This window comes from Grammomys surdaster, unplaced genomic scaffold, assembly GCF_004785775.1.
Source record: "Grammomys surdaster isolate TR1022 unplaced genomic scaffold, NIH_TR_1.0 311, whole genome shotgun sequence".
Taxonomy (NCBI): Eukaryota; Metazoa; Chordata; class Mammalia; order Rodentia; family Muridae; genus Grammomys; species Grammomys surdaster.
Genome location: NW_021604730.1, coordinates 2,482,199 through 2,508,759, shown reverse-complemented (window position 1 = coordinate 2,508,759; position 26,561 = coordinate 2,482,199). Strand labels below are relative to the sequence as shown.

The following is a 26,561-nucleotide window of genomic DNA, read 5'->3' as shown; positions in this document are numbered from 1 at the left end:
CTCTCTCTCTCTCTCTCTCTCTCTCTCTCTCCTCTCTCTCTCTCTCTCCTGTGTGAGGATAATATGAGCAGCTAGCTTCTTGCTCTTGCCCCCATGACTTTACAGCCACTATAGTCTCTATCCTTTTGGAACCATAAGCCAAAATTAATTCTTCCTTAAGTTGCTTTTGTTCATGCCATTTTATCATAACATAGAGAGTTACCAGGCTATTTGTATGTAAGTCTCAAATGAGCCACACTGAAGGGAAGAACAGAGATTTGTGGGCGGTCTTAGCTAGGCTTCCAAGCCCTCTTCATTCACGGAAAGTATATTTCTCAAGATGGAATTGGCTGAACAGAGCGGTTGCCCATGGAATGATTCACATTAGTCAGGAAGATAAGAATACACCGAGGAAACAAGACTGGATGTGAATCTATCTTACCAGCTGAGGAAACTTAGATGGTTGCTTAACCTCATAAATGTCTCATCTAAAACTGGAAATAAACACAGGCATGGGAGACACAGACTTCTAAGTGAAAAGGTACCTTGTAGGAACTTGGTGCTGTATCTGGCACATAATTTATGCTCAGTGTGGGTTAATCACCAATAATGTTACTCAGCAGGGGCTTCAGTGAGTACAAAGAGAATTGTACCTTTGTGAAAATTCAAGTGTGTGGGGCCGGGGAGCCATGAAGAGCAAGCCTGCAGCAAGGGTCGGGTCAAGGCATATCCAAACCCTGCAAATCTTATCCTGAGATCGGTAGGAGTAGGATCACTGCCCACCTGTCAGAGGCCTGCCTGTCACACATCGCCCTGTTCCCCCAAATCCCCTTTTCCCCAGCCTGAAAGAGGTAGCCTAGGAGCTAGTCTAAACTTCTTCTTCCCTTATAAGGTCATGTCTGGTGGTACCTGGAATTTCTCTTTATGCAAATGAGGCATCCTTAGCACCCTGGGCCTGGCCAATGACTTACATTCAGCCCCAAAGCTCCTACCCACCCCCAAAGGTTTATGTAACCCTAGTTTCCCCCCATTACATAAGCTGTCTCACTGAAGCTACATCCTGGGTGTCTATTATTTCCTTGCTCACTCTCTGTCACTCCTGGCCATTTTCATTTTCCACTTCCCCTCTCATGATCCACCCGAGAGTTCCTGCCCTTATGGTCAGGGAAATGGACCCTGAGTGGCACAAGCATAGTAACCTCTTTCAACTTGGTAACTCGGGCGTTTCTATTTCCTCTTCTTGTTTGTTTTCTTTATTTCTTCTTCTCTTCTGCTCTTAGAGGAGATAGCCACAGTAAATTCTGGCCAACTGCAATGATATATGTGAGATAGCTTTCCTATCATCACTACAGTAACACTGTAATTATATAAAACATAAAGCGTTATGAAGATTCAATAAGGAAACTATTTACACTCTTATCCCATGACTGCTACTGTGGATAATACAAAAATCCAATTGCATAATGCCACACTACATGAAGATAATCATGACTTTATTGCCAACTTTGGTTAAACTAAGCACTCTTTAATTTTACATTAAATAATGTATATCTATTGGGTTTTATTTTTAATCATTGAAATTGTGGAGACATTTTTTTTGAATGTCAAGGGTAAATATAATTTTATAAGACAAGCAAAATGCCTGAAAGCTTAGGATAGAATACCACAGCTTCCCATGATATATGTAATTGGATGTATAACTAAGCAGTGGGAAAAAATCTTAGGTCTTACAAAGGAGGAGACCTATTTCATTCATCCATAGATGGCCTAAAGCTCTAGACATATACTCTTCTCATTGATTATACATTTCAAGTAAACGAACTCCAGGAGTGCACATGTGGAGCTCTGGCATGAGCATGAGAATCAAGGGCAGGTAAAATAATACTCACTCATCAGAACACATGGGATTTAACATGCTACAGCGTGAAAGCCACATGACCCAAAGTAACGGTAAGCTGTTTTCCACTTCTGTCGTCAAAATGAGAGAAGACACACCATTCATGTAGTCTCCATACTGTGAATTTCACAAAGTAAATTCCTGCCTGCTTGCCTTTTTCTCCCCATACAAATCCTCCGTTCAGTTTGCCCTATGACCTCAAGCTGCAGGGAAATTATTACAAACCCAGTGACCCAAGAACATACCAAAGCTCCCTAAAAAGCATCAAGAACACTTATAACAACACATAGCTTGTCAACAAATGTGTCCCTTTCAGATACATGCTTTAATACTTTTTTTTTCCATTGAGCAGTATTCAGCTATGAAAATGACCACTTTGAAAGTTTAAAAGAAATGCCTGATTACATGCATTTTCAAGATAATGTGGGCCTTTCGTAAAACTGCATCAAAATGGACCCTAAGTGTCTGGAAAATGTTATTTGGTGATATGTCTTAGGAAATAGCCATTCGGATCTATAGACATTTATAATCTGCCTCTCATAGCTGAATCCCTTGGCTTTTGATGGCAATGCCTGACTGATACTTGCTATCAGTGGATCAGTCTCTCAAGCTGTGATTAATCTTTATCCTGGTAAAGATTCTAAATTTTCAAGAGTTTTTTTTTCTTGTCACATTGAATTCCATTTGCCCTTCCATTCAAGAACAATTCTACAATTTTGATTATAAAAAAATAAAAATTAGGTGAATAAAATTGGTTTAATGTGGAAGTAGGAAGGGCTATGACACAATATCTGTATGTTCAATTTCTCTGACACTAATTAGAAATAAGAATGATTTGTCTCTGTATCGCTTTTTAAAACTCCTTTCATATTTAATGTCACCTTTGTCAAAGCCAGTATCTTCTTCAGAACTTACAGTAGGATAATTCTGCCATAATACCTCCATTCTAATGATTACTATTCAAAAAAGACTTAAAAGGAATGAAAAATAACTAGCATTTGTTTAACATCATGATGACTGTATGAAATATATTAAGAGAGTTTTAAAATTCCATCTACACATTGCTTCATCATTGAATGTTTACTCATTTGCTTTAAAATGTTTTTACATTCTCTTATTTCACAGAAGAATATGCCTAACAGCATAAGAACCTAAAACTTTTATTAGTTCTCAAGAATGAATTAGATACCACGAGACATTCTAAATGTGTCCAGTAATTAGAAAATGTTAATTTTTTTTATTTTAGAAGCCCTGTGTCACCCCTGAGATCTGACCCATGACTTCAATTAACACTAGTGACTCCAGCATTCTTAACACCAGAGAAGCATTTTCCTGTGGGTTCTAGACATTCCTACGCATCTCTTCATCTAATGTTGACTCCTGGTATCTCATGGCCATGTCAAGTTTCCATACTGAACCTGTGTCACAAAAGACAGTGTTCTACAGCAGTCCAGCATGAACATCCAACTGCACAGCTGAAAACCTTGGAGAAATTATACCATCCCCAGCTTCCCTTCCCTCTCATCCCACCTCATACCCACCCCATCCCTTTCCCCTCTTGTCTTCCATATTTGTCTCTATACTCCTGTTTCTAACCCTCAGCTACTAGCTTCACTGTTTCTCACTGTTCCCAGCTTCAGTGTTCCAGCTGCTCTTAGCTCTCTACCCAGCCTCTCCTCCAAGACCAGTCCTCAGTAGCAGGCAAAGTTGCTTTTTTTATCTTAACTGTACTGTATTTTTTTTCTTTTTTGCAGTATGTGGGAGGTTGTTTGTTTTGTTCTGCCTTAGTGCATGGCCCTTCTCTTATTTCTTGATTAAAAGCAGTGGGAACTGAAAATTCTCTTCTCATCTTTACTGCCTTCTGGCTTTCAGTATCTCCTGTTCCCCTTAATGTGTGCCTGGACAAGCTGCTAAAATTTCAGCCACCTTTGTTATGAGTCTTTTTCCTCCTTCTGACCTTCAGAGTTTCACTATGTTTTGATCATCTACTAATCCACAAATTATATGACAGATCAAGTGGGTTTTCTTTCTGACTTCTTGAAACAAACTGATTTCTTCTGCAGAGTCCTTTAGACTGACTTAAATCTTTAACTCTGTAGCAATATTATTGGGTTATCCACCTCCATTTATGTGTAGAATGTTCTCCTTATAATAAGGGCCCTCATTCTTTCTGATAGTAAAATCAAGAATCATGAATGAAGCCACATCTGGATCTCAGTAACCAAAATTCGTCTAAGACTATGTGATAGATATAGAACCAACTAGAGACCAAATTAATGTAGACTTGTGAGGAAGAAGTTGTACATGAGTACGATCTGGGAAGAAGGGGTCAGACACATATAAGACAATATAATACAAGCCCTTTCCCTGGTCCTACCTTTTTGGTAAAGCCTTAACTTTAAAATAATTGGATGTTTTCACAATGAAGCAACAATGTCCTAACCAAAAGTCAGTGGTAGGACTTACCACAAGACACGGAGCAATCTAAAAGGGAAAAGACAATTTCTAGTTTAAACTGTTCTGAACAAGGATACAGTCAGAAGGAAACATTTTAAACTCACCAATAGTGGGAAAAATGACAGAAGATAGACAAGGTAGGGTAGATGAAGAAGAAACCCCAGATGCTATGTGTTCCTCCCTCCCAGATGCTATGTGCTCCTTCCTCCAAGATGCTATGTGCTCCTCTCTCCAAGATGCTATGTGCTCTCCCTCCCAAATAGCTTTTTAGACATGCAGTCACTCTAGTAAAGCTTTCTGAATTATTCTTTTGTCTTTTTGAGTTTTTCCCCCACAGGGTTCAACAACTGGAGACCCCTGTAGCAATGTCTTTAAGAGTTGTGAACAAGCCTCATGCTTCTAACTTAGCCCGTTTGTACTCTCCTCTTTCCATTATCATAGCAATTTAAAGAAAAAGAGAAACATAAATGGTTGTGAGTGAACTAAAGGATTTTTGTCCACAGGGGATGAGTGATCATTGTGATTGAAAGAACCTAGCCTTCCTTTTGCAGACCTGGGGGAAGAATACAAAGACAGCATGGATGATCCTAATTCCTCCACTCACCAGGTGGCAGCATCCAGAAAGATTCAAAGTCAAGCCTCGGTTGCCTGCATGACAGAACCAGTGTGAATGGAGCCCACCATCCCCCCTTCATCAGGGTCCATACACAGTTAGCCAGGACAAATTTGCCAGGAGCAGTTTGTCACACACTGGTTCCACCAGCTGTTTGCTTAAGGTCATGCATCGCCCAATACTTGTTCACACCACTCCTATCCAACAGGACTCCATGTGTCTACCCATAAAGCAACCTCAAATCAAAACAACCCAGTCTCTCCCCAGTTCTCCATCTTTGCATTCTTAATTTTTTGTTATAATTTGTCACCTTGTCAGAATGACTTGTGGCTCCTAGTCCCAAACATCAGACTGTACCACCTCCTGTAGGTGGACTTGTCTTCTAGCAGCAGCACAGGACTTCTGTTTGTAAAATTTCTCTTATGAAAACAGTGTATGCCCTTCCTCTTCCCAGGAGAACGAGCAGTAGAGGGATCCATCTATTGGCCTGTGTTCACAGGTATCAGTCATTCCTCTCTTTGGGGTGGGAGTAAGCAAGAGAACAGTGAGAAGTCAAATTTACATAACTAATTCAGATATGGTGGGTTGAGGCTATGATTAGACCCAGGTTCAGCAAACACTTTCCTCAGTACTTTCCATTTTTACTGAGACTGTCAGGGTTCCAGAAGTAGCTACAGCGTTATCTCAGAAGACTTAATTTTGGACCATGGGAAAAATTATCAACAAAAGCTTTACAGGGCTTTGAAAGCACTTGGTGAAAGTTGGGACTGTAGTAATTACCTCTGAACCCTGACAGATTACCATACAGTCACCAAAGAGGTGGCAGGGGACCCCAGCAGCAATTACTGAGGATGAGGAAAGAAAAAATTCAAACCAGTTACGGAAGCAAAGAGTTCATCCTTGACATTGGAGGTGTTGGATGAACTTCATGGATGCCAAAGAAATAGTTAAAAAACAGGACTCATTGGAGATGCTTTCAAAGACCCAAAGACACACAAATGTTCTGTTTAACAGTCTCATAAATTTATATTTTAGTCATTCTAACTCTCTATTCTCCCCTCTCTCTTCTGCTTACTTTCCTATCTTTTAAAATGCATGATCCATTCACTTTAATTGTATTCTCTTGCCCAACCATGAGTGAAAGCTTATTTAACAAAGTAAAGGCAACTTACAGAGGTTACACCACTGAAGAAAATGTCAGCCCTTCCTTAACAGCTTTTGATTGCCAACAGTCTCTAGAGGAGTGCAGGGCCTGATGGGTCCCTCCCTCATCCATGTGAATGCACTAACTGGGCTATCTTGTTCAGATGTATAAAGGTAGCCACAGGGACTGAGCCAGTGCCTGTTGTGGCTACATCATGGTCAAAACACAACTTGCAGCTTCCCTGCAGCTGTTCTTAGAGTTTGTTCTACCCCCTCTTCTGTGATGGCCCTGAGTCTTGGTGGGATTGTTATAGCTATCTACCTTCACTCATTCTGAGTATGTGACTAGTTACAATTTCTGCATCAACTGCTAACCACCACAGTGAGATGCATCTCTGATGAAGGCTGGATGCAGCGCTAATATATGAGCAGAGTGACATAAGAATATGCATTTAGCCATCTGGTGAAACTAAATGAATAATCAAAGAATGTTTTCATGACAATATTGAGTAGATTGAAGAGAATTTGCACCAAATACCTTCCTTATTCCATCTCACCACACACTTAGCTTCTCAAAGACAGAATCTCCCTGGAAAATCTTTTTCTGAGTCAGTAGACTGAATCACAGAAACCCTCAGAGTCTTTCATCAGTGTACTTCATATAAAGAGAATGCATGGATTCCAGCTGCAAGAGCTATTCTGTAGTAACTGATATTCAGCAATTTTCAATAAATATTTGTCATATATATCAGAAACTGATAAACCAGATTTAAGCACAATCTCAGATGTTACAATGGGAATAATTTCTCTAATTTTTAATAATGGTGCTATAGTAATATGCTATGGAAATTTAGAGTTTGATAATCATATGTCCATGTGCACACTCATGTACATATATAAACATTTATGTATAGTCTGTGTGCATACTTACATATGTATACGAAAATATGTATGTGACCTGCATGTACACTGTGCATGCATCATGGTCAGCCCAGCATACACTGTTTAGAATCTTTAGAAAGTGACTTCTAGCCTCTGTCAAACCAGAGAGCAATTCTTAGATTCAGATGGTGGTAGCACATGGATGAAGGGATGAGGGAACATTGGGGTATTTAGTGTGCACTGAATGCTATGCTCTGTGTGTGTGTGTGTGTGTGTGTGTGTGTGTACATGCATGCGTGCGCACATGTGTCTCTCTCATTTACTTCCACAATTTTTGAGGGTATATATCATCATCCTTGTGTTATGGAACCAAGAATTCATGGTACAAAATGTTGGACTACTTGGGGGCCAGCAAGATGCCTCAGGAAGTAAAGGCACTCATACCCAAGCCTGAAGACCTGAGTCTAATCACCACAATGCACACACTGGGAAGAGAAAACAAATTCCTGCAAGTTGTCCTCAGACCTCCATATTCATGGGTTCTTGTGCACACATGCGGGTGCACACACAATACACTGAATGAATGGATGAATGAATGAATGAATGAATGAATATTCTGATGATCACCTGGTGTCTCACTTCTCACTACTGTCTTAAGCTGGCCTCCTAGTGGACTGATTTTTAATACAAAGCTCCTGACTGATATAATCTATAGATGTTAATATCTATGAGTTTTTCAGACAAAATCTGCTTGTTAATTCTGATATTATTTCTGTCTTTGGCACATGTTTCTGCTTAGTGAAATTAATCATTGCCTGAGTCAAACACAACCATCTGGAACAAAAACAACAGCACTCACCTGAGGAACATTGTACTTCCACTCACTAGTGAGTTCTGTTCTGTGTAAAGGTAAATTCTAATAAGAAAATCTTAGAGCAATCCGAATTATAAATAGCATGCCCTGGACACCCACTAAGTCTCATGCCCTGCACTGAACTGCAAAGGCAGAAAATGAATCTGGGTTGGCTTTTGTTTTGTTTTTCTTGTATGATCAATTTTGCAAGGGAAAAAAAAATCCCATCTGATTTCTAGAAATGCATCATACCAGATGGAAAGAGAATTCTTATTGATAGAAATGAACTATTCTTACTGTTTACCAAATGGGAGGATTATTTAATTGCTTGTCTTTGTACTTGAATATAAATAACTGATCACACTAAATGTTACTCATCTGATCTTGGACTTTCTATTGAAGTATCTTAAGATTATGATAATGTCTTAGTTAGAGTTTCCATTGTTTTGAAGAGACACCATGACCAAGACAACTCTTATAAAAGACAACATTGAATTGAGGCTGACTTACAGTTTCAGATGTTTAGTCCATTATCACCACAGCAGGAAGTATGGCAGACATGGTGCTGGAGAAGGAGATGAAAGTTCTGCATCTTGATTTGAAGGCAACCAAGAGAGACTGGCTTCCAGACATCAAGGAGGGTCTCAAAACCCACCCCCATAGTGACTCATTTCCTTTAGCAAGGCCATTCCTTATAATGGTGCCATTTTCTTTGCCAAGAATATTCAAACCACCACAATTATTTTAAATAATTGAGAAAATGATACTTAATATTGTGAAATTAGTTTCCTGGTAATGGAATATTCTGTAAACTGAAATGTAACTTGATGAAATTTGGCAAAAGCAAAAATATGTAGACACTGCTTTTGCCATTTGTGATTAATTTTACACAAATATTTGTTTAATGAGACAATGTGGTTAATCACTAAGGTGAAATTAGAAGTTGCCACCACTGAGTGATGGTGTAAAGGCTAATAAATTCAGTTTGTAATCATGTACATGCTAGTTATAATAACTTACTGTCCATACCAAATCTTTATAAGCATTGTAATTAAATATAAAATGCACATTAGAATTATTATGAGTAATTAGGGCAACATAACAAGTATGCATGAAAGTCCCAAAGCTCATTAAAACGTTAAAAGACAAAAACCTGTTCTACCCAATGTTCATGAATATTCTGCATAGATAAGTCAATACTCATAATCTAAATTTTTGTGAATTATGAATTTGAACTTTGAACAGTTAGTTCAGTTACCAAATAGGTTTATTTCCACTTTGGAAAAAAACCAGAAAACCTACGTGGACATTTGCGAGTGCATGCACAAGCACATGTGCAGACACACACACACACACACACACACACACACACACACACACACTGCATCAGATTACAGTAAGATGTATTATTTGATGCCATGGCCAATACACCTCACAGAATTCCCTCAGTATGAACAATGTTAAACTAGGGAAAAGAGAGCAGTTAAAGGCACTTCCTGGAAATGACTGGAGATAAGTTCTGAGATATATGGTTCTTAACCACCTGAAATTCCAGTTAGGGTGGCTAGTCCCTTCTTCTGGCCTCCATGGGCACCCACTCATGCATGTAAACAAATGCAGAAAGATATACATGTACAATCTTAAAAATAAAATAATTCTTAAGGAAAATAATGCAGAACCACCTTGGGCCATTAGGCTGTGGGTCATACATGAGCTAGACCAAGGATTTGCAGATGAAGCCAGGTGTGAGCATTGTCTGGCACAACTTCATTGTCTCACAACATAGTCACACATGTCTTCCATTGTGAGCTTTACATTAAAATGTAGTGAACTCAAATGCAGACTGAGCACCTGCATTGGAGACATAAACACAGTGGCAATAGTGGTGTACCACAGCTCATACTGCTTCAGGACGCCCTGGATGGTCTCTTGGATAAGCAAACAATTTGCTTCTAATATTGTCATTGTACAAAGACTGGGTTTAAAATTTCACCTTTCAGTCTGCATACAAAGGAATAGATTACCCAAATTACAATATATTTCACATTTAAGTATAAAAGAAGGGTTTGGGGGGTCAAAATAGACTTTAGATCCTTAACAAGTATATCCATTCATTTCATTACAATATTGCTCCCTATGGCTGTGATACGTAATGTTGGGAAACACTTCAGCTTTAGAATCTAAAGTTTAGATGAAATTATAGGTTAATAATAATAAAAAATTCCATTTTCAAATCTACTTATTAAACATCTTTGGGAAATGTACATTATTATAAGATGGCATTGTTATACATATTAAAGCAAATAATAAAATGAATTGGATCACTATCTTACTCTTTGAACACAGTCCACGATCATCAGAACTATATTGAGTTGAGAATTCCTAGAAGGAGGCTAGTGACACTGATCAGACCTTGAAACCATCAAGTCTGACAAACTGAGCTCAATCTTCAGAATTCACATGGAAGGAAAATAATTGGTTCCTTTAAGTCGTCCTCTGACCTCTTCATACCGTATGATGGAAATGTTGATGCGTGCACATACTCACATGCATGCATGCATGTGAGTATGCACATGCATGTGTACACATGTATACACACACACACACAAACACACATTTAAATTTAAGTGTAAAATATTTATTTTAAAGTAAAATCCTGGAGGGGTGAATTATCAAGAGGACCCAGCCTTGTAGGTAGCATTTCATAGAGTAGAACTTCTCTTCACTGTTCACTTATTCAGCAAAGACCTTCAGTGTCTACAGTGTTCCTGATGAATCCTGGGCTTGAAAGACCCCATAGCCAGAATTCCATTTGAAACCAGAGCTTCTCTACAGTAGTCATGGCTTTAGTCCTTCACTGAGCACATAAACGGAGACATGAAAACATTAAGAACAATCATAGAGTTGCTAGGTGACATGGGAAGTGCAATCCACATGGTCCTGCAGAGCTGAGAACTCCCCCACAGTGGATGCCATCTTCATCTGCCCAAGACAACTCCTTCCTGATCATCTCAAACCAAGTGCTCACTCTCATTCCCAATGACTGTTCCCTCTGTCTCTTCGCTGACATATTTTCCACTCTGAACTACTATGGAGTCAACTATTTCTTTTAGACAGTTCACTTTATCAGAGAATAAAGCAAACTTTTTTTTTCTGAAGGCAGACTCACATATCTCTTTGACTTTGGTGTGGAAGAAACATTAAACACGAATGACTTTGGAAACCTCCATACAGAAAACAGTCTGGAAAATTCCTTGGGAACTATTGCTTTGCCCTCCACACATATCTAAGAGTTATGCTCTCTCCAACTCCACAGATGATGGCATTCCCAACTACTGTGCTAGCTACAGCATTACAGTGACAGAGAACAGGCACCTAAGTGAGAGAAGGATTCTGGTTTCTATTCATGACAGAAGTCACATTACTGTGTCCATAACTGACTAAAGAGAATCTCTAGACACATGGTTGTCTGTGATTCTTTAATTCTTGAAATATGTTCGTGGAGCCATACATAAAAAACAAAATCTTCTAGAATTCTGCCACCTGAGTGTGATTTCTCTGCTATCTGTGTTGATGGTGTAATATTTCACACAATATCATGTAATACACAATAATGAGTCTAATGCCAGCTATTTTGCTTCAGATCCTTTGCTTCATATCAGACCTAAGTGCTGAATTCAAAGTTAAATTATATATGTAAGTGTAGTGTGTGTGTGTGTGTGTGTGTGTATGTGTGTGTAGATAAATAAATGTAAGATGTGTTACAAAAGTTGTTGGTTGTAAGTCTCTAATCAGACGTGAGTGGCAAGTTGTGAGATAATGTACTCTTGAAGTAATCACTGGGGTAAAATGTAAGACAATAAGGCATTATTGTACAGTAAAACTCACCAAAAATGCGAACATTGCATTGGTCTTTTCTAAGGCACACAACGCTAGAGAATCAGATAAATGTTTCTTTGTTTAGTTGGTTTGCTTTGTTTAACACTAGATGCTTTAAGCACAAAATGGAAAGGCCACAGGGAAATTCTCCTCAGGCCATAAGATTGTCATTTTTATGGCTTCTTACCTACTACAAAGCTATCATGAACCAACACTATTGTTCTATTTTAAACTTATTTTATTTGACACAAAAATTGTGTCCGTGAACTGGTCATAGTATGCTAATAACTTCTACACACACAGTGTGATGACCTAGACATTTCTATCTCCTTTAATATATAATTTTCAGCTTGAGATGCTAACTTCTCACTGGTCCGCACACTTTTAACTTTGCTGTGTCTACCTGTCGTTCTCAACATAGCATTCTGAGTTTTTCTGTTAACACACATTCAAACCTCCATCCTTCAGAGTGCTACCTTGTTCATCACCTCAAGCATAACTCTATTGTTCTGAACTCAGACTCAGTTCATTAGAGACCTGTGAGGCCCTGATGTGAGTGATGAGAGAAGATGAGCATACTCATGACTCTGTCATTTTCCTTGCAACTTCTCCAAGACCATTTAGACGATGATGTTTAAGAAGCTCTCTTCAAAGCCTTCATTCTTGACATCTGGAATGCCCATCCTCTGAGTCTGCATCGTGCTCTACTTCCACCATTTCTTGCAGCGTCTGCCCTTTAAAAAAGACCCCTGACTCCCACCATATGAAATAAGGACCCTGATGACCTCTACCTGTGATCTCTTCCCTCTTAGAAACCTTATCCTCTTAGAAATCACTGCATCACAGTTTGTATCCCTCTGTTTGGTAGTTGTCACTCCTTGTTGGAGTATGTAATCCACAAGGGAAGACTCTTAATTCAATCCTACATCGTTACAGCCATGGTTAAAAGCAGGACTTGATGACTCCTAATACGTTATGACTGTTAGATGATTAATAAAAAAAGAATAGCTATACAGTTCTTTGTAGTACAAGACGCTTGCTGTGTTGACCTAGGCCAGGAAGACAACCTAACAGCAGTATTCTGGGCTGAGAACATTGCTGTGGCATTGCCATTGTATGATTAAAGCAATTGTTGTATTTTAAACACAAGAATGAGTCTCTCTGGACTTCAGCTACACTGAATAGATACTGGGAGGTAGGAGCAATCTGGATACTCTATGACAGTTTACTTATTTATTATTATGTCAGTTCTTTCTGACATCAGGTTTCTTTTTGTCAGTCAAACATTTTTTTTTGCCTCACTGTTCTGTTGTCAAATTACTTTGCTGCCAGTCTGTTTCTGTCACACCATGGTTTTATTTAATCATTGCAGGAAGTGTTTTTTTTTTTCCTGGTAAAATATTCCTAGTCTCAAATAAACGCACACCACTTCTCTTGAAGATTACAGGTTTGGTTTTTTTTGTTTGTTTTGTTTTGTTTTTTGCCACCATCCTCCCACATGTTCTGTTTTTGTTGTTGTTGTTTTGTTTTGTTTTTTTGGTTTCTTGGGGTTTTTTGTGATTTATTGTTCATTGGAAGGATACCTCCACTTGCCTTCTCATCGTCTTGCTCCTCCTTAAATTTACTCTCATTTACTTCTCTTTCTACACAAACAGAACAGAAAGCATGGTATTCTTAAAATGAGGAGAAAAACTTCCTTCCACTCTACAACTGATTCAACTTCCTAATAGATCCTTGTCTGTGCATTAATGTAAGGTATGTGCACACTACTGTACTTTGCTCTGGACATGTAGAAACACCCCAGCACATCTCCCTCAGAATACAGATATAGACAGATGGTTACTTTACACCTCAAAATACATGGAGTCAACACATGGATCTGGTTAATGAGCTCATTTTACCACTAAGGGCACATTCATGTGTCATAGTGGAACTGGCCTTGAGCTCACGTGTGCAGTGTTCATGGTCTACTCTCTGATTCTGGGTTCCTGCACATGTGAATGGCAGATACCACCAAGTGCCATGCCATGACCTCCACAATGAAATGAGTCTTTTCAAAGCATGATCCAGAGACCTCCTCTCCCCGGGACAGCTTCTTGTCAGATGTCTGGTCATAGCAGTGTGGGAGGTGACCAATACTCTAAGGAATAGGTGGTTTTCATTTGCGGAGATGTCTTTCATGGGACACATGTTCTGTAATCTTGCTAGATTTCCATTATCCTCCCTCAGGCATTTGATATAGATGACGGAAGGGAGAAATGAACAGTTTACAACCTCTTCTATGATATAAACTGCAGCTATCCTTAACTTCTCTTCTTCTTCCTAGCTACTCAGAGGGTTTTTGTTTCTTTCCCTGTATGAGCATGTATGGAAGAAAATTCTTCAGAATACATTAGCAATATGAATTATTCATTTCTCAGAATTAAACAATTTAACAACTGAATTTTAATCAACTTCTTAATGTTCTATTTTAAGATTATTGAAGGCCACAGTAACCAGAAGAAAAATAAAACATTCAGTCAACTAAGAAACTGATTCTATCCTTATTCTGTGAGGGCAGAAACCACTCCAGCCTACAGTTCCTTCCCTGGTGCTTCCTATTTACAGTCAGGCCTTTGGAGAATGCTAGCCCTGAGGTCAGATGAGAATCCCAAGGAAGGAGTCTGTCTATTACCAATGTTATTGGTGTCTTTGTTTAAACTGATAGCCAAAATCTTAGGCATGTGAAATTTAGTACAACCACATTTTGAGACTCATACCAGCCTAAAATGTCATATTATTTAGAACAATAAATAGAAATTCTTTTTAATAACATTTGTATTAATTCTTAGAGAATACCATTCCCATCTCTTACTCATCCCCAAACTCCTCCCAGGTCCCTCATTTATTTAGTGCCTTTTTGACTGTCCCTCTCCAGGGGTCCTGGTCCTCTGGCTCTTAAAATTTTTCCATTCCACCTCCTCTTTCACAGTGTTCCCCAAGGCTAGTGGTTTTGTTCTAAATGCACTAATTATGGCCAGAAATTTTTTTCTATGAAAAAGAAAATGACTTCATCAAATGACTAACTGAATTAATCAATGAATTGATTTTGAAATGTTCAAGCAAAGGATTCTCCATGGAAGTCTTTCTAAAAGATAGACTTCAGTGCTACATGTATTTTTTATGCTTTATCTCATTCTGAAGCCCAGATGGTTAATTCCTTGGCTCAGAAAATGTAAGGCAAAAATCTACCCTATCTGCCTTCTAAAAAGACCAACTATCTACTAAAAAGTAGAATGGGTATGGAATTCTGGGAAAGTAAAAAATAATATTTCAGATCCAGCTTCCAGTTGAGTTAGTTACTGAATTCTAGTATAAGGAAAGCATTCTTTAAAAATCAGCTCTGCTCTCTTTCTATACCTTGACTCAGTCTGCACTCACTGAGGGCACATGACTATGGTTCTTGTTCCCCTGTGATAACTCCTGCTTTAGATAATGTTTTTATTGACTTCTAACTCAGGGCAAACTACTAAGCTAAGCTCTTCAGGGATCTTCTTATATTGCCTGGACAGCAGTTTGGAGAATAGGAAGCATTTATTTTATAGATGAAGAAATTGAGATTTAGAAGCATTTAACTTAGTGAGTGTTAGAGTCACACGTGACTGCAAGTGGAGGCTTCTCGTCACATATTTCCCTACTGTCTAGAAGTTTAATATCAGAGAAAGTTTGAAGTGAGTGTTGACCAGAGGTTAGACAATTCTGACATCCTCAAATCATGTGGATAAAGATTCAACTGTATCTTGGTAATTTGAATTTTTGTTAGCATTATGATGATATGAATTCTTTACTTTTTTATCAGCAATAACATGCTAAATTCTTGGCTTTCTTTGAAGTTAGAAATTGTTTATAAACCAAGGAAATATTTCCTTTTGAAGTTTGCTGATCTTCTGTTCTCTCTGCATGAATTAGTAGACTCTGAAATATTATTGGTATTTGTGCACTGAGATTCTACTGTATTCATAGAAAATAATTTCAATTATCATTCTCCTCATCTGTGATGGTAATATAGTGAAGGTTTGTGGTACAACCACATGCTATGGCATGTTTCTAATTGCCCAAGGCCCTTGATTAGAACTCTACCACAGCATCTATGCATGTGCCTATCTATGCATTTATTCCCATATTTGTACACAGACACACATAGATACACACACACACACACACACATATACAAGGATTGAAACTGTCTTCTATTCTGTGAATTCTGGAATTCTTGTTTTATTTTCAAACATTATCTGACAAAAAACATTTTATTTTAATCCGTGAATTCTGGAATTCAAATCTAGGGCATCATTATTTCACTCTTGTCAAGAGGATTCTTCCCAATAGCTGCTTCTTTGAGAGACCTATGCTTCCCATTCCTTTTTGGATATGCTTTCTTATTGCAGTTATTCAATACTCTGCCCTCCTGACACTGTTCATCATTGAGGTATGTGCATAATTGTCAGCTTTTAGCCATTGGATCTCCAAAGCTGCATTTCCTCTACCTTGGCTTAGGATTTCGACTAAGTAATTCTCTAGTATACATGTGTTTTTGACGACAAGGCTGTGGTTAGCCAGATTTCCCATGAGGATGGCAAAAGACAAGAAGGTCTTTGGGCTATTGTCATGTCACTAGGAAAATGAGTCTGATTAGGCTTTTAAGTGCCAAGTGGAGCGTTTCTGCTGTCTGCACCTGCACAGCCTGGAGTTTTTGATGAAGAACCTTTCATTATCGTCTTCCTGGAATGACTGGCTACACAATGCAAGGAACTAACCCCACAGAGACAATAAAAAGAAAAGACTCCTCTTTGCGGAACATCTAATCATACAAGTGTTGGATGGCCCCTGGTTGACCTTTGTGCTGGATTTCCCAAACATCTGTTCTTACCTAACATCTGTCTGATGGCACTCTTCTAAAATTGATTGTTTTTCACTGTGCATCTGCTTCAGCTCACAGGCGTGTACAACTTGGCATAGGACATTGTGCTCAAATGTCCACAGTGCAAGCCTATAAGTCTACATCAAGGGACACCATTATCCTCATAAAATTTGAGGGCTCAAGCACTGACTTTCTTTGCAACTTTACTGATTTTGAAATCTTACATTTCAATGGAATCAAACAGTCTCTGTGAAAAGAAAAACAGTTGTCAAACACAACCACATGACGATGTGTGTCCATCCTGATCTCCTTAGAAACAGTCTACATGGCTGACCCAGAGCACAAACTCACAGAGTAGCCATTCAGTTTAATCATGTTCTAGGACAGAGACTAGTCCATTTTCTTAAACATGGAACATTTTAGCATAGAATTGCTCTTTTAGGCAAATTAGTCTAGCATATTTATAGTTTCAGCTGTTACAGGTTTAGTTGGAAATGTAACAATGTATAAAGGTTGTCAAGCAAGTGGGTTATCACACTCCCTCCATGCAAATGTTTTCAACAACTTCCTTACTCCAAGTCACTAAAGGCCATGTAGCTTGTATGCACTTGGGAACCTAATTATATTAAAAGGAATAGGTCAGATAACCAAAGACAGTGTAGGTTCAATAGAGCAAAATATGTCCTAAGAAATATGAAACCCATAACTGTGCCATATAAAACCTTTTAGAATCCTGTGGCCATAAAATTTTTTAAGCCTGCATCCAGGATTTGTATACTCATGTTGGCAGGATGGCTTTTGAAAAGTACTTTGGGATAAAGCCTACCTGGCATCTTCAGATATTTCTGGGGTCTAAACAGATTAGTGGTGTTTGCAGCCCTGTGAACTTAGAATTATCGTAAAATCATCCAGCTGCTACTGATCAACTAGATATGTCTAACTATAACCAATGATCTGTTTAATTATTTTTTCACAAACCCTGCCTTCTCTATGGAATAGTCTGGGACTTTCTCATGATCCTGAACAATGCTAGGCAAGCGCCCTACAAGACCAACTACTCTGCTCCTTTGTTTGTTTGATTGTTTGTTTGTTTTTGACATGGTGTTCCAGGCAACAGCCAATGATTTTTCAGGGGTTTAAGCAACTGTCATTCTTCTAAAACATCTCCCAAACCTCATCTCCATGGAATAGACCTAAAGCAAGTCTTTCAGATGCTATGAAGCCTGTCTCACAGAGGCATGCACCACTATGTTTTCTTGAATATTCTGTCAAAGCCATTGGTTATACTGCTGGGCTTTGAGGAGCTAACCTTGGCTCTTGGCCTGGTTCACAAATGTGTAGACCCTATTTATAGCTCCTTTTCCCACAATTTGATTCTAACTCAACACTTACCACTAATGAGCTCAGTCACTGCTCCATATAAAAACCACCATATAAAAGAAATCCCTTCTTTGCACTGCTTTGGAGCTTGTGTCCAGCTATATAAGGGATTTTTATTACTGTTTCATTAATTTGATATTGATGGAAAAATGAATAACTAAATGAATAGTGTTCCCCACAATGTCCATGCAAAAGATGTACAATAGCATTTAAGTGTAATGTGCATTTTCATGTTCCTAAGAAAAACTAATGAAGACTTTAGCTCAATTTTATAACTGTAGACAAGACATGATGTCCATGAGAAACCCTCTCCACATTTACAGCCCAACAGCCCTCAGTTCTGTGTCTCCCCACCACGCAATATGTGTACACTTGGACATTTTTCTATGTACATTTCTATTAATTATTGATTCATTCCTTGTCTACAATTCAATATGACATGGTATGGGTATTTGCAGTCATTGTCCATCAGAGCTGCCTACATGCTCCCAGATAGGTACTGTCTCTTTAACTTTGGCTGTAAAGCACCCAGTGCCCAGCCATCTGCACACTGGACTGTATAAAAAGCCTTTTAATGACAAATTAGGTTTTTATTTCGGTTCATTACACCTGGGTTTTCAGGCAATGTTTGGGATTTCATGCATTTGTTTGTAATGAGTCATGGACCCCTTGACAAACAGGAGACTAATTTCACTAACCAGGTTATCAGTAGAAGGTTCTGACAGAGGGCCTGTTATATATGATTATTTGTCTTCAATAATAGCTGGAAACCAAAAAAGATTATAGCTTGTCACCATGACAAAGAAAGGCTCAGAAAACATTAGGGAAAATGTGTCTTACCTGCACCTCTCTCAAGCAAGCAAGCACATAGCAACTGGTTGGTGCAGGTGATGGGGCGGGCTGTGTTGTAGATGTCTCATGTATCTTTGACTGCATTCTCCAAGGTGGTGTGAATCACTGCTTGAAAAAAATAATTATTGAATTGCTCCTCATATTGTATTTCTGTCTATAATGAACATTAATATATCTATTGCATGCATACATATATTATTTCATATTATTTTCTCATTCAAACATTTCTGATAAACATTCTTTCATTATTTTCATGAAGTTACTAAAACAATTAAAATTACTACCTTGCATTTTTCCTTAGATTATAATATAAACTTTACCATTGAGAATAAAATTATTGCAGCTAATAGAGGTGTTATTATTTCAAAATGAAGTACCAGGAATACAAAATGAAGAATCTAGTTAGGTATTTTAAAAGGAGAGACAATATCCTCTTCTAAGAATGCTTACTGTTTTCATATTCACAAGCTATTGGAAGCAAACATTAAAGCTTCCGTTTTGATGGATTTCTATAGAAACTTCAAATGTACTCCCAATACATACTTACTTGGGTCATATTTAAATTGCTTGTATTTAAATCTTCAAGTTCCTAGTTGTAGCGAATACTATGTGTGGTGCCATTTAGAGTCTGTTATATTCAGACCTTGTTAAAATGCAGACACGTATGAAAAGATGTTTTCATCCAACTCTTAGATTCCCACCACACCAGGCAGGTATCCTGGCAAACCTTCCAGTGGTCTAAGCCAATTGCCCTTGCATCTTGCTGGAGTCACATCTTACTTTCTCCTGTCAAAAAGTTCTGGTGTCTCCAATGCCTCAATGGATCCTACGCCCAGCCACTTTCGCACCAAACTCACTGCCCCACCTCTGTGTGTCAGTTCAGTGAGCCTTGCTCATAGTAGTTCCAAAGCCTGCCTCCTCTACCCTTCTTGAATCATACAGGCCTTTACTGAGCACAGCAATCCATAAGCCTTGTAAAGCACAAGCTGGGTGACATCCTGCGTTACATTATATTACATTATATTTAACTACCCTGGAATCCTTAAGGTCTTTCCTGGTCTTCATCCTGAACCCATCTTGGCCCTATCCATCTTTGCTTTACCAAGATTGGAATTTCTGTGGCAACATGGACTCATAGCTTAGCTATTCTCTCTACCTGGGAGGCTTTTCTTCATGTAGCCACAGAACTAGCACACATACACGCATCTTTGTTTTTCGAGTTTCTTCCTTCTCCGGGAGGACTTAAAGTTTCTACATTTATGCACACCAGAAAGAACACCTGAGATGTCTGAGCGAAGCTGCATTCCATTCCTAGTTCTCTCTGGTGGTGTTGCTTTGTGGATCAAACCCAGAGCCCAGTAAATGCTGCCATGTGCTCTACCACACAACACATCAATACGTTTGTCACTTTCTAACAATTTACGATTAATTTATACCACGTAGCCAGGACACTTTCTGTTTGTAGTCTCTCCTCTCCTCACCTACCCCATTTAGGACTCATGCTCAATTGTGTTACGAATTTGACTTTATTGTGCTTTGAGAACTGACTGGCACAGGTTGGAGGCTCAATAACCATTTGTTGAATAAAGTCAGTGGTTTGATCAATTCTACTAAACCAATTAGGGAAGAAATATCTGCTCTAGCTAGAACCACAGTGAGGAGATGAGGAAACAGGAGAACATAGCATCCAGAACAGGCTTTGGATCTTTGGAAAGGAAGAGCATCTGGGATGGAAGAGCAGGTCACAAAGTCACCCATCAAAAAAGACAAGGAAGGGATCCCAGACTTCAGTCACCATGGCCGACTTCAAATCTTGCACCCAAGTAGCCGTTTAACCCTCATACATTATTTATTGTCTCCGAACTTAGGTTTTTGTATCGGTAAAAAGGGAATAATGCTATCCAGGCTCAGAGCACCATGTGAAGAAAACAAGAACCTGAAGCAGACAGCCAGTGCCAGCTGCCTGTGATTGCTCAATAAAGGACGGTTAGATGGAGTGTAGTTTGACCAGGATACAGATGAGGTGTTCACCTCACTGTGCTATTTTTCCAATAGAAACGGAGCCAAAATGTATTGCATTTACTCTGTACTCCCTGAGAACATTCATCTATTGTCCAACTTGAAAAATGGAGCTGAAAATGACTGGTCTAGCATTTGAAGCATAAAACACAGGGGCTGGTATGCACTGGACTGCCTGGCAGGCTATTGTTTTGAATACAGAAGGAAAAGAATCGTGTGTGTGTGTGCGTGTGTGTGTGTGTGTGTGTGTGTGTGTGTGTGTGTGTGTGTGTGTGATGTGTGTGTGTATGTGATGTGTGTGTGTGTGTGTGTGCGCGCGCGCGTGCGCGCGCGCATGCAAGCCATCCCTGCTGGGGATCACTTCCCTTTATCCACCATGGTGTTTTTGTTTTGTTTGCAGTTGCGCCCACAATTCAGGAAATTAAATCTGGCACTGTGACTCCTGGACGCAGTGGACTGATACGATGTGAGGGTGCAGGTGTGCCACCGCCGGCCTTCGAGTGGTACAAAGGGGAGAAGAGGTAAGGGCTTTTGTGAGCTTCGCCATGCTCTGAGCACTTTGAGCTAATGTGTTTGTGTTTCAATACTAACTTTTAAGCAATTTCTGTAACTGGCTTGAATGGTTCTCAGCAGCCTCCTTATGGGCAAGCAGAATGGAGAAGCCCACATGGGAGGCATGAGGAGCTAACAGCTTTCCAGTAGAAATGTCCACATTGGTTTCTGTAATCTCAGAAATGCCTGCAAATCTCCCATTGCTGATACCTTTTGCTTCTCTGCCTCTCTCTTCCTAGCAACCATGTTTACTTGGAAGGTAACCTGCCTCTAAAGGGCTTGGGCATGGATTATACAAGAACACTTCAATAGCAATAGGAGCTATAGTCTGTACTCTGCATCCTTAATAAGCCAGAACCCTTTCACCAGCCTTACTCCACCATAAGAAAGCTTAATGTTTTGTTTTACAGGCTTGTGTGTTAGATATTCCCTCATTGTTAGGCCTGTGGAGATGTTGTGCACAAAAACAGGCCTGAACAAGGGGGATTTCAAGCTATTATTTGACTCTACTTGGTATGGCTGTACCCTAGGGATGTCCCAGAAGTCTTGGAAAGAGCTACTGAGCACAGGAATATTTGAGCCCACAGATTTCACTTTATTTCCCAGGAGTAAGTTCAAACCTCTCCAGTTGCTCTTGCTAAGCCAGACATGAAGATAACTGTGGGTTCACTGAAGACCACAATAAGAGAGGGAATGTGATTTTGCTTCAAATCTGAAAGTATAAAAAATGCTAGTGGACCTTTGTGAAACTGCTATTTTTGAGTCTAAATATTAAACTAAATACTGTCAGCCATGTCATTGAGGTGGGGGTTAACATACTACAATCATAATCATAACTACTTTCAGCTGACATCTATAAAGAAAGCTAATGAAACCACATGAAAATTTGCATATTGTCACAATGAATGAGCATAAGCATGGTGCAAACAAGTGTCTAGGTTTTACTGTATTTGCATGTGAATAGAGTGTGCATGTTTGTGTACATGTGTGTATGCATGTGTGTTTGTATGTATGTATATATGTGTGTGCACATGTGTGTTTGTGTGTACAAATGTTTGCATGTTTGTGTGCATGTATGCATATGTATGTGCATTTGTGTGTGTGTGTGTAGATATGCTCACCCATGTGTGTACATCTGTAGGACAAAAATCCATACCCAGGATTATCCTCTCTACATTTTAAATTCTTAGTCAATATCTGTAGACTCTTCACTCTGATTGCTTAGACAAGGCCTCTCACTGAACCACCATTTAGTATTTGGCTCATCTGGTCTACTCCAGTATTTCTCCTATCTCTGTCTTCTAAGATTTGAGGTTATAGACATTTCCAACCATTACCGGCCTTTCCTGGGTGTGTAAGCATGAGTGCTCGTGATGAGTAGAACTTTACCCTTTAGATATCTCCTAACCCTTCTGCCTCTGAAATCAGAATCGGACGTTAATATGCAGAAAAAACTTTCATTTCAATAAAAAATTTATCTTAATAATAAATACTATCCTCAACACTCTTTATACTAAATAACTGTAGTTGTACCTATACCTATAAGTTGGCACTATTTTATATGCAGCTTCCTGTAATTGGGGAAGTTTCAGTTTGTCAATCATTTCATTAACTAACTTATGCTATCCAAAATTCTAAATCTTCCTCTTAGTAGCTTTAGGGACTCCATGTTTTAAACATGGTGGAGTGAGATGAACTGCTTTGTGGTTTTCCTCATTCTATTCACTCAGTTTGGGCATCATCATCAACAACAACAACAACAACAACACCTTTCTAAGGTATGGTAAGGCAGGTTGGAAAGCTCATTTTTGATGCTCTGTGTAAATGTTATCCTGTAGAGTGATACTTAACCTTCTGAAAGCCATAAAACTTTCTGCTCAGATACAATCTTATCCATTTGCCCAAGAAATATATATGAATTCACGGGACATCTTGGCAACATCTGTAGTAAATGGATCCTCGATTCTTCCTTCTATTAAGACACTCTGCAAGAGTCCCTGAGTCCCCTGTTCTCTGTAAAAGGAAGTTTAATACTGATTAAGATTGTCTTACCTGCCTTTTAAAGTCAGATTTTGATCTGTGGCATTCATTTCTTAAAAGCTAACAGTAAGAATCATTCCTCTTGTACTCCAAATATGATCCCTTTTGTTGGTACCCACCTCATTTCCAATTGCCTGTAATGCTTCTAAATTCTTGAAGCATTGCCAAAATGGCTATAGTGACCCTGGGGAAGTTTTGCAGCCTGTAGCAAATGTAGCAATGGGATAGTCAATGCAGAAATAAAGCTTCAGTCCTTACTGGGGAAATGGACTGTAGACCACTTGCTGACAAAGAAGGTAAATTGATTCTCCCACCCAAGGCTTCCAAAGCACACACACCTGTGGAATGTCAAAACCAGATGCACATGTGAAAAACAAATGGGCAGAACACACCCATCATTGCTTGAGTTATAATTGAAGAAATATTGAAAATTCCAAATGTTGCTAGAATAATTTCCTCTCAAACTATCATAGCAATTTGTATGTGAAACACAGGAGAGTGAGGATCTGCCTACAGCACTGTCTCCACGTAAGTAATCTGCCATGATGGCCCAGGCTGTGCATTTACCTCGTCACAGTGAAACTCATCTATTGCTGTATAAAGGTGTCACTCTAAGCTGCTGATAGACATTAATTCCTACAAGCAAGTGATAACAGATGATGATATTTCTCCATAGAAAACAAAGTGTGTTCCTAAGCAATCTGCACAAGTCAGAGCAGTTGGTGACAGCTAGGTCTCATAAATCTTCAGGCAGAATCTATGGGCTCAATCCCTTTGCTCTGGCACTCAGTCAATAAAAAAATGGCTTGAAAAGTCAACAATAAACACCAAGAGCAATAGCATTTCAGGTTGATTACTGATTTGCAGAACAAGAGATGGCTCATAGAAATACTCACTAATAACTACCAATGTTTGTAACGAAGGAAACAGAAACAAAATTGGAATTAGGTAGACAAGCAACAGGGACAGATATATCATGTTTCAGAGTTTCTTCTGAACCCCCAGAAACCTATCCAGGAAGAAGCTCTGTCAGAGACCCCATCAGAATAGAGTAGTTCTTGCAAGCCCTTTGTTTTGCAGAGATCTTTCATCTGTGATCCTTCTATCAACATTCAGAAATAACCCACACAAGATTTTACTTGTATTTAAGACAATGTTTACAAATATCCATATCTCTTACACCAAGATTGTCAAAGATAGATTTTCATGCAGATGAACACACAGACACACACCCACATAACACACATACACAAGATATGACACACCAAGCCACAAGATATGACAGCCAAGGCTATGCAGGCATTGACCACATCATAGTGAAACTCATTCATTGCTGTATGAAGGTGTCACTCTAAGCTAATGATAGACTCTAAGTTGTATGAGCAAGTGATAACAAGTGCTGATATTTCTCCATAGAAAACAAACTGTATTCTTGAAAAATATGCAAAAGTTGTGGCAGTTGGTGAAAGAGATGGGTCTCATAAATCTTCAGGGAGAGTTTATGGGGTCAATCCTTTTACACACTCACACATGGACACATAAACATATGCATATACATACATATACACATAAACACACACTCAGACATGTACACACATACACAAGCATGCACACATGCACAAAGACACACATTCACTCACACATACTCAACACACATACAGAGACACACATGTGCTCACACACAGAGAGATACACATAGAGATACATATAGATAGACAAACACACACACACAAATTCACATGGCCAGAGAGTTGGTGCTAGTGGCAGTTCCTGGCAGATGGCCTAAGTTATTTGTCATGTGGATATCTCCACAGGACTGCTTAAGTGACTATGTCATGGCAACAGGCTTTCTCCAGAATCTGATCCAGGAGACAGCAGGACAGAAACTGCTATACCAAACCTTCTTGTGACCTTTGTTATGTCTCACACTGTCATTTCTGCAGTATTCTATTAGCTGCATGGGGCAGCACTACTCTCTGCAAAAGTGGAGAATCAGGCATACAGTATCAAGAGGTGAGATCATCAGATGCCAACTTCCAAGATGGCTCCTATACACTGTGTCTTATTGATGATCTAACTGGGTTTCATACTCAAAATATTGCCATTTTAATTTAGCTCATAACACTATCTTAACAGCCATCACGAGAGTGACTCCATTTATTCACGTTTTGTTAAATCATTAGCCATTGGTATAAGGCAGTCATTTTTAAACAAAAAACTCTCAGCACAAGGACAATCCTAATGAGTTTAATTTTATTTAAAATACATTTTAATACTGGGGAAATTAGGATTTATTTAATTGACATAAAGTACCAGTCATTTAAACTTTCTTTTCTTGATAGTGTTAGCATGTTATATTAGGCCATAATTTTTTACATGACACATGCCATACTTTTCTCCTCCTTTTCAAGATTTCCTGAAATTCAAGCCTGAGGGCCCGAAAGCCATGATTTCTTATTTCTATTGATCAGTTAAACTGCCCAAAGCTTTTAGGCAATAGATACATTTATTAGTTCACTCTGCTTGTATAAAAATGTCAAAATAACTACTATACTCTGTAAACTAATATCTATCAATTAAAAACAAAGTGATAAATCAATAAATCCAATTTAAAGATATAATTATAGTAATTTAGCACAGGGGCTAATTCTAGCTATGCTTTGGTAAAGTCTTTAATTTAAAAAATGTATCTTTCTTAACCCATCACCATAACTTAAGATAGGAATGTAAAAGGCACAAATGAGTCCAGTGAATACAAAAGAAATTCACAATGAAACATTAAAAACTATCAGTTGATAAGTTAAAAAAATAATGTGTTCCTAAATTGTACTATTTGCATTTCACACTGGGAACTATACCTCTGTGTCTTTTTAGCAACACATTCCAGACTTAGTGTCTGCAGATTTGGGTATTATGTACAACATCCACTGAGAGAATAAATGACTAATGTGTTCAGTTTAGCATTTCTGTGAAGAATGAGTCACCTGCATGCACAAAACATGTATGCAGAGGCTCACACAATGGTGATCAGAGGATCATACATATATGTACAGATACAGAAACTCAGCCACCTAAAAAATAATAATAATCACGTGTGATGTCCTTGTGTGAAAGT

At 38.8% G+C, this 26,561-nt stretch overlaps 1 protein-coding gene across 2 annotated transcripts in view; it reads left to right on the top strand.

Annotated features, from left to right (window-relative positions):
* Negr1 (neuronal growth regulator 1) overlaps nt 1–26,561 on the top strand; it is a 710,239-nt gene that overhangs the window by 523,183 nt on the left and 160,495 nt on the right. For both annotated transcript variants that reach the window (XM_028777584.1, XM_028777586.1), the window contains exon 5: nt 21,255–21,375. In XM_028777584.1, the coding sequence (XP_028633417.1) occupies nt 21,255–21,375 (121 nt within the window). The remainder of the gene's footprint in view (nt 1–21,254; nt 21,376–26,561) is intronic.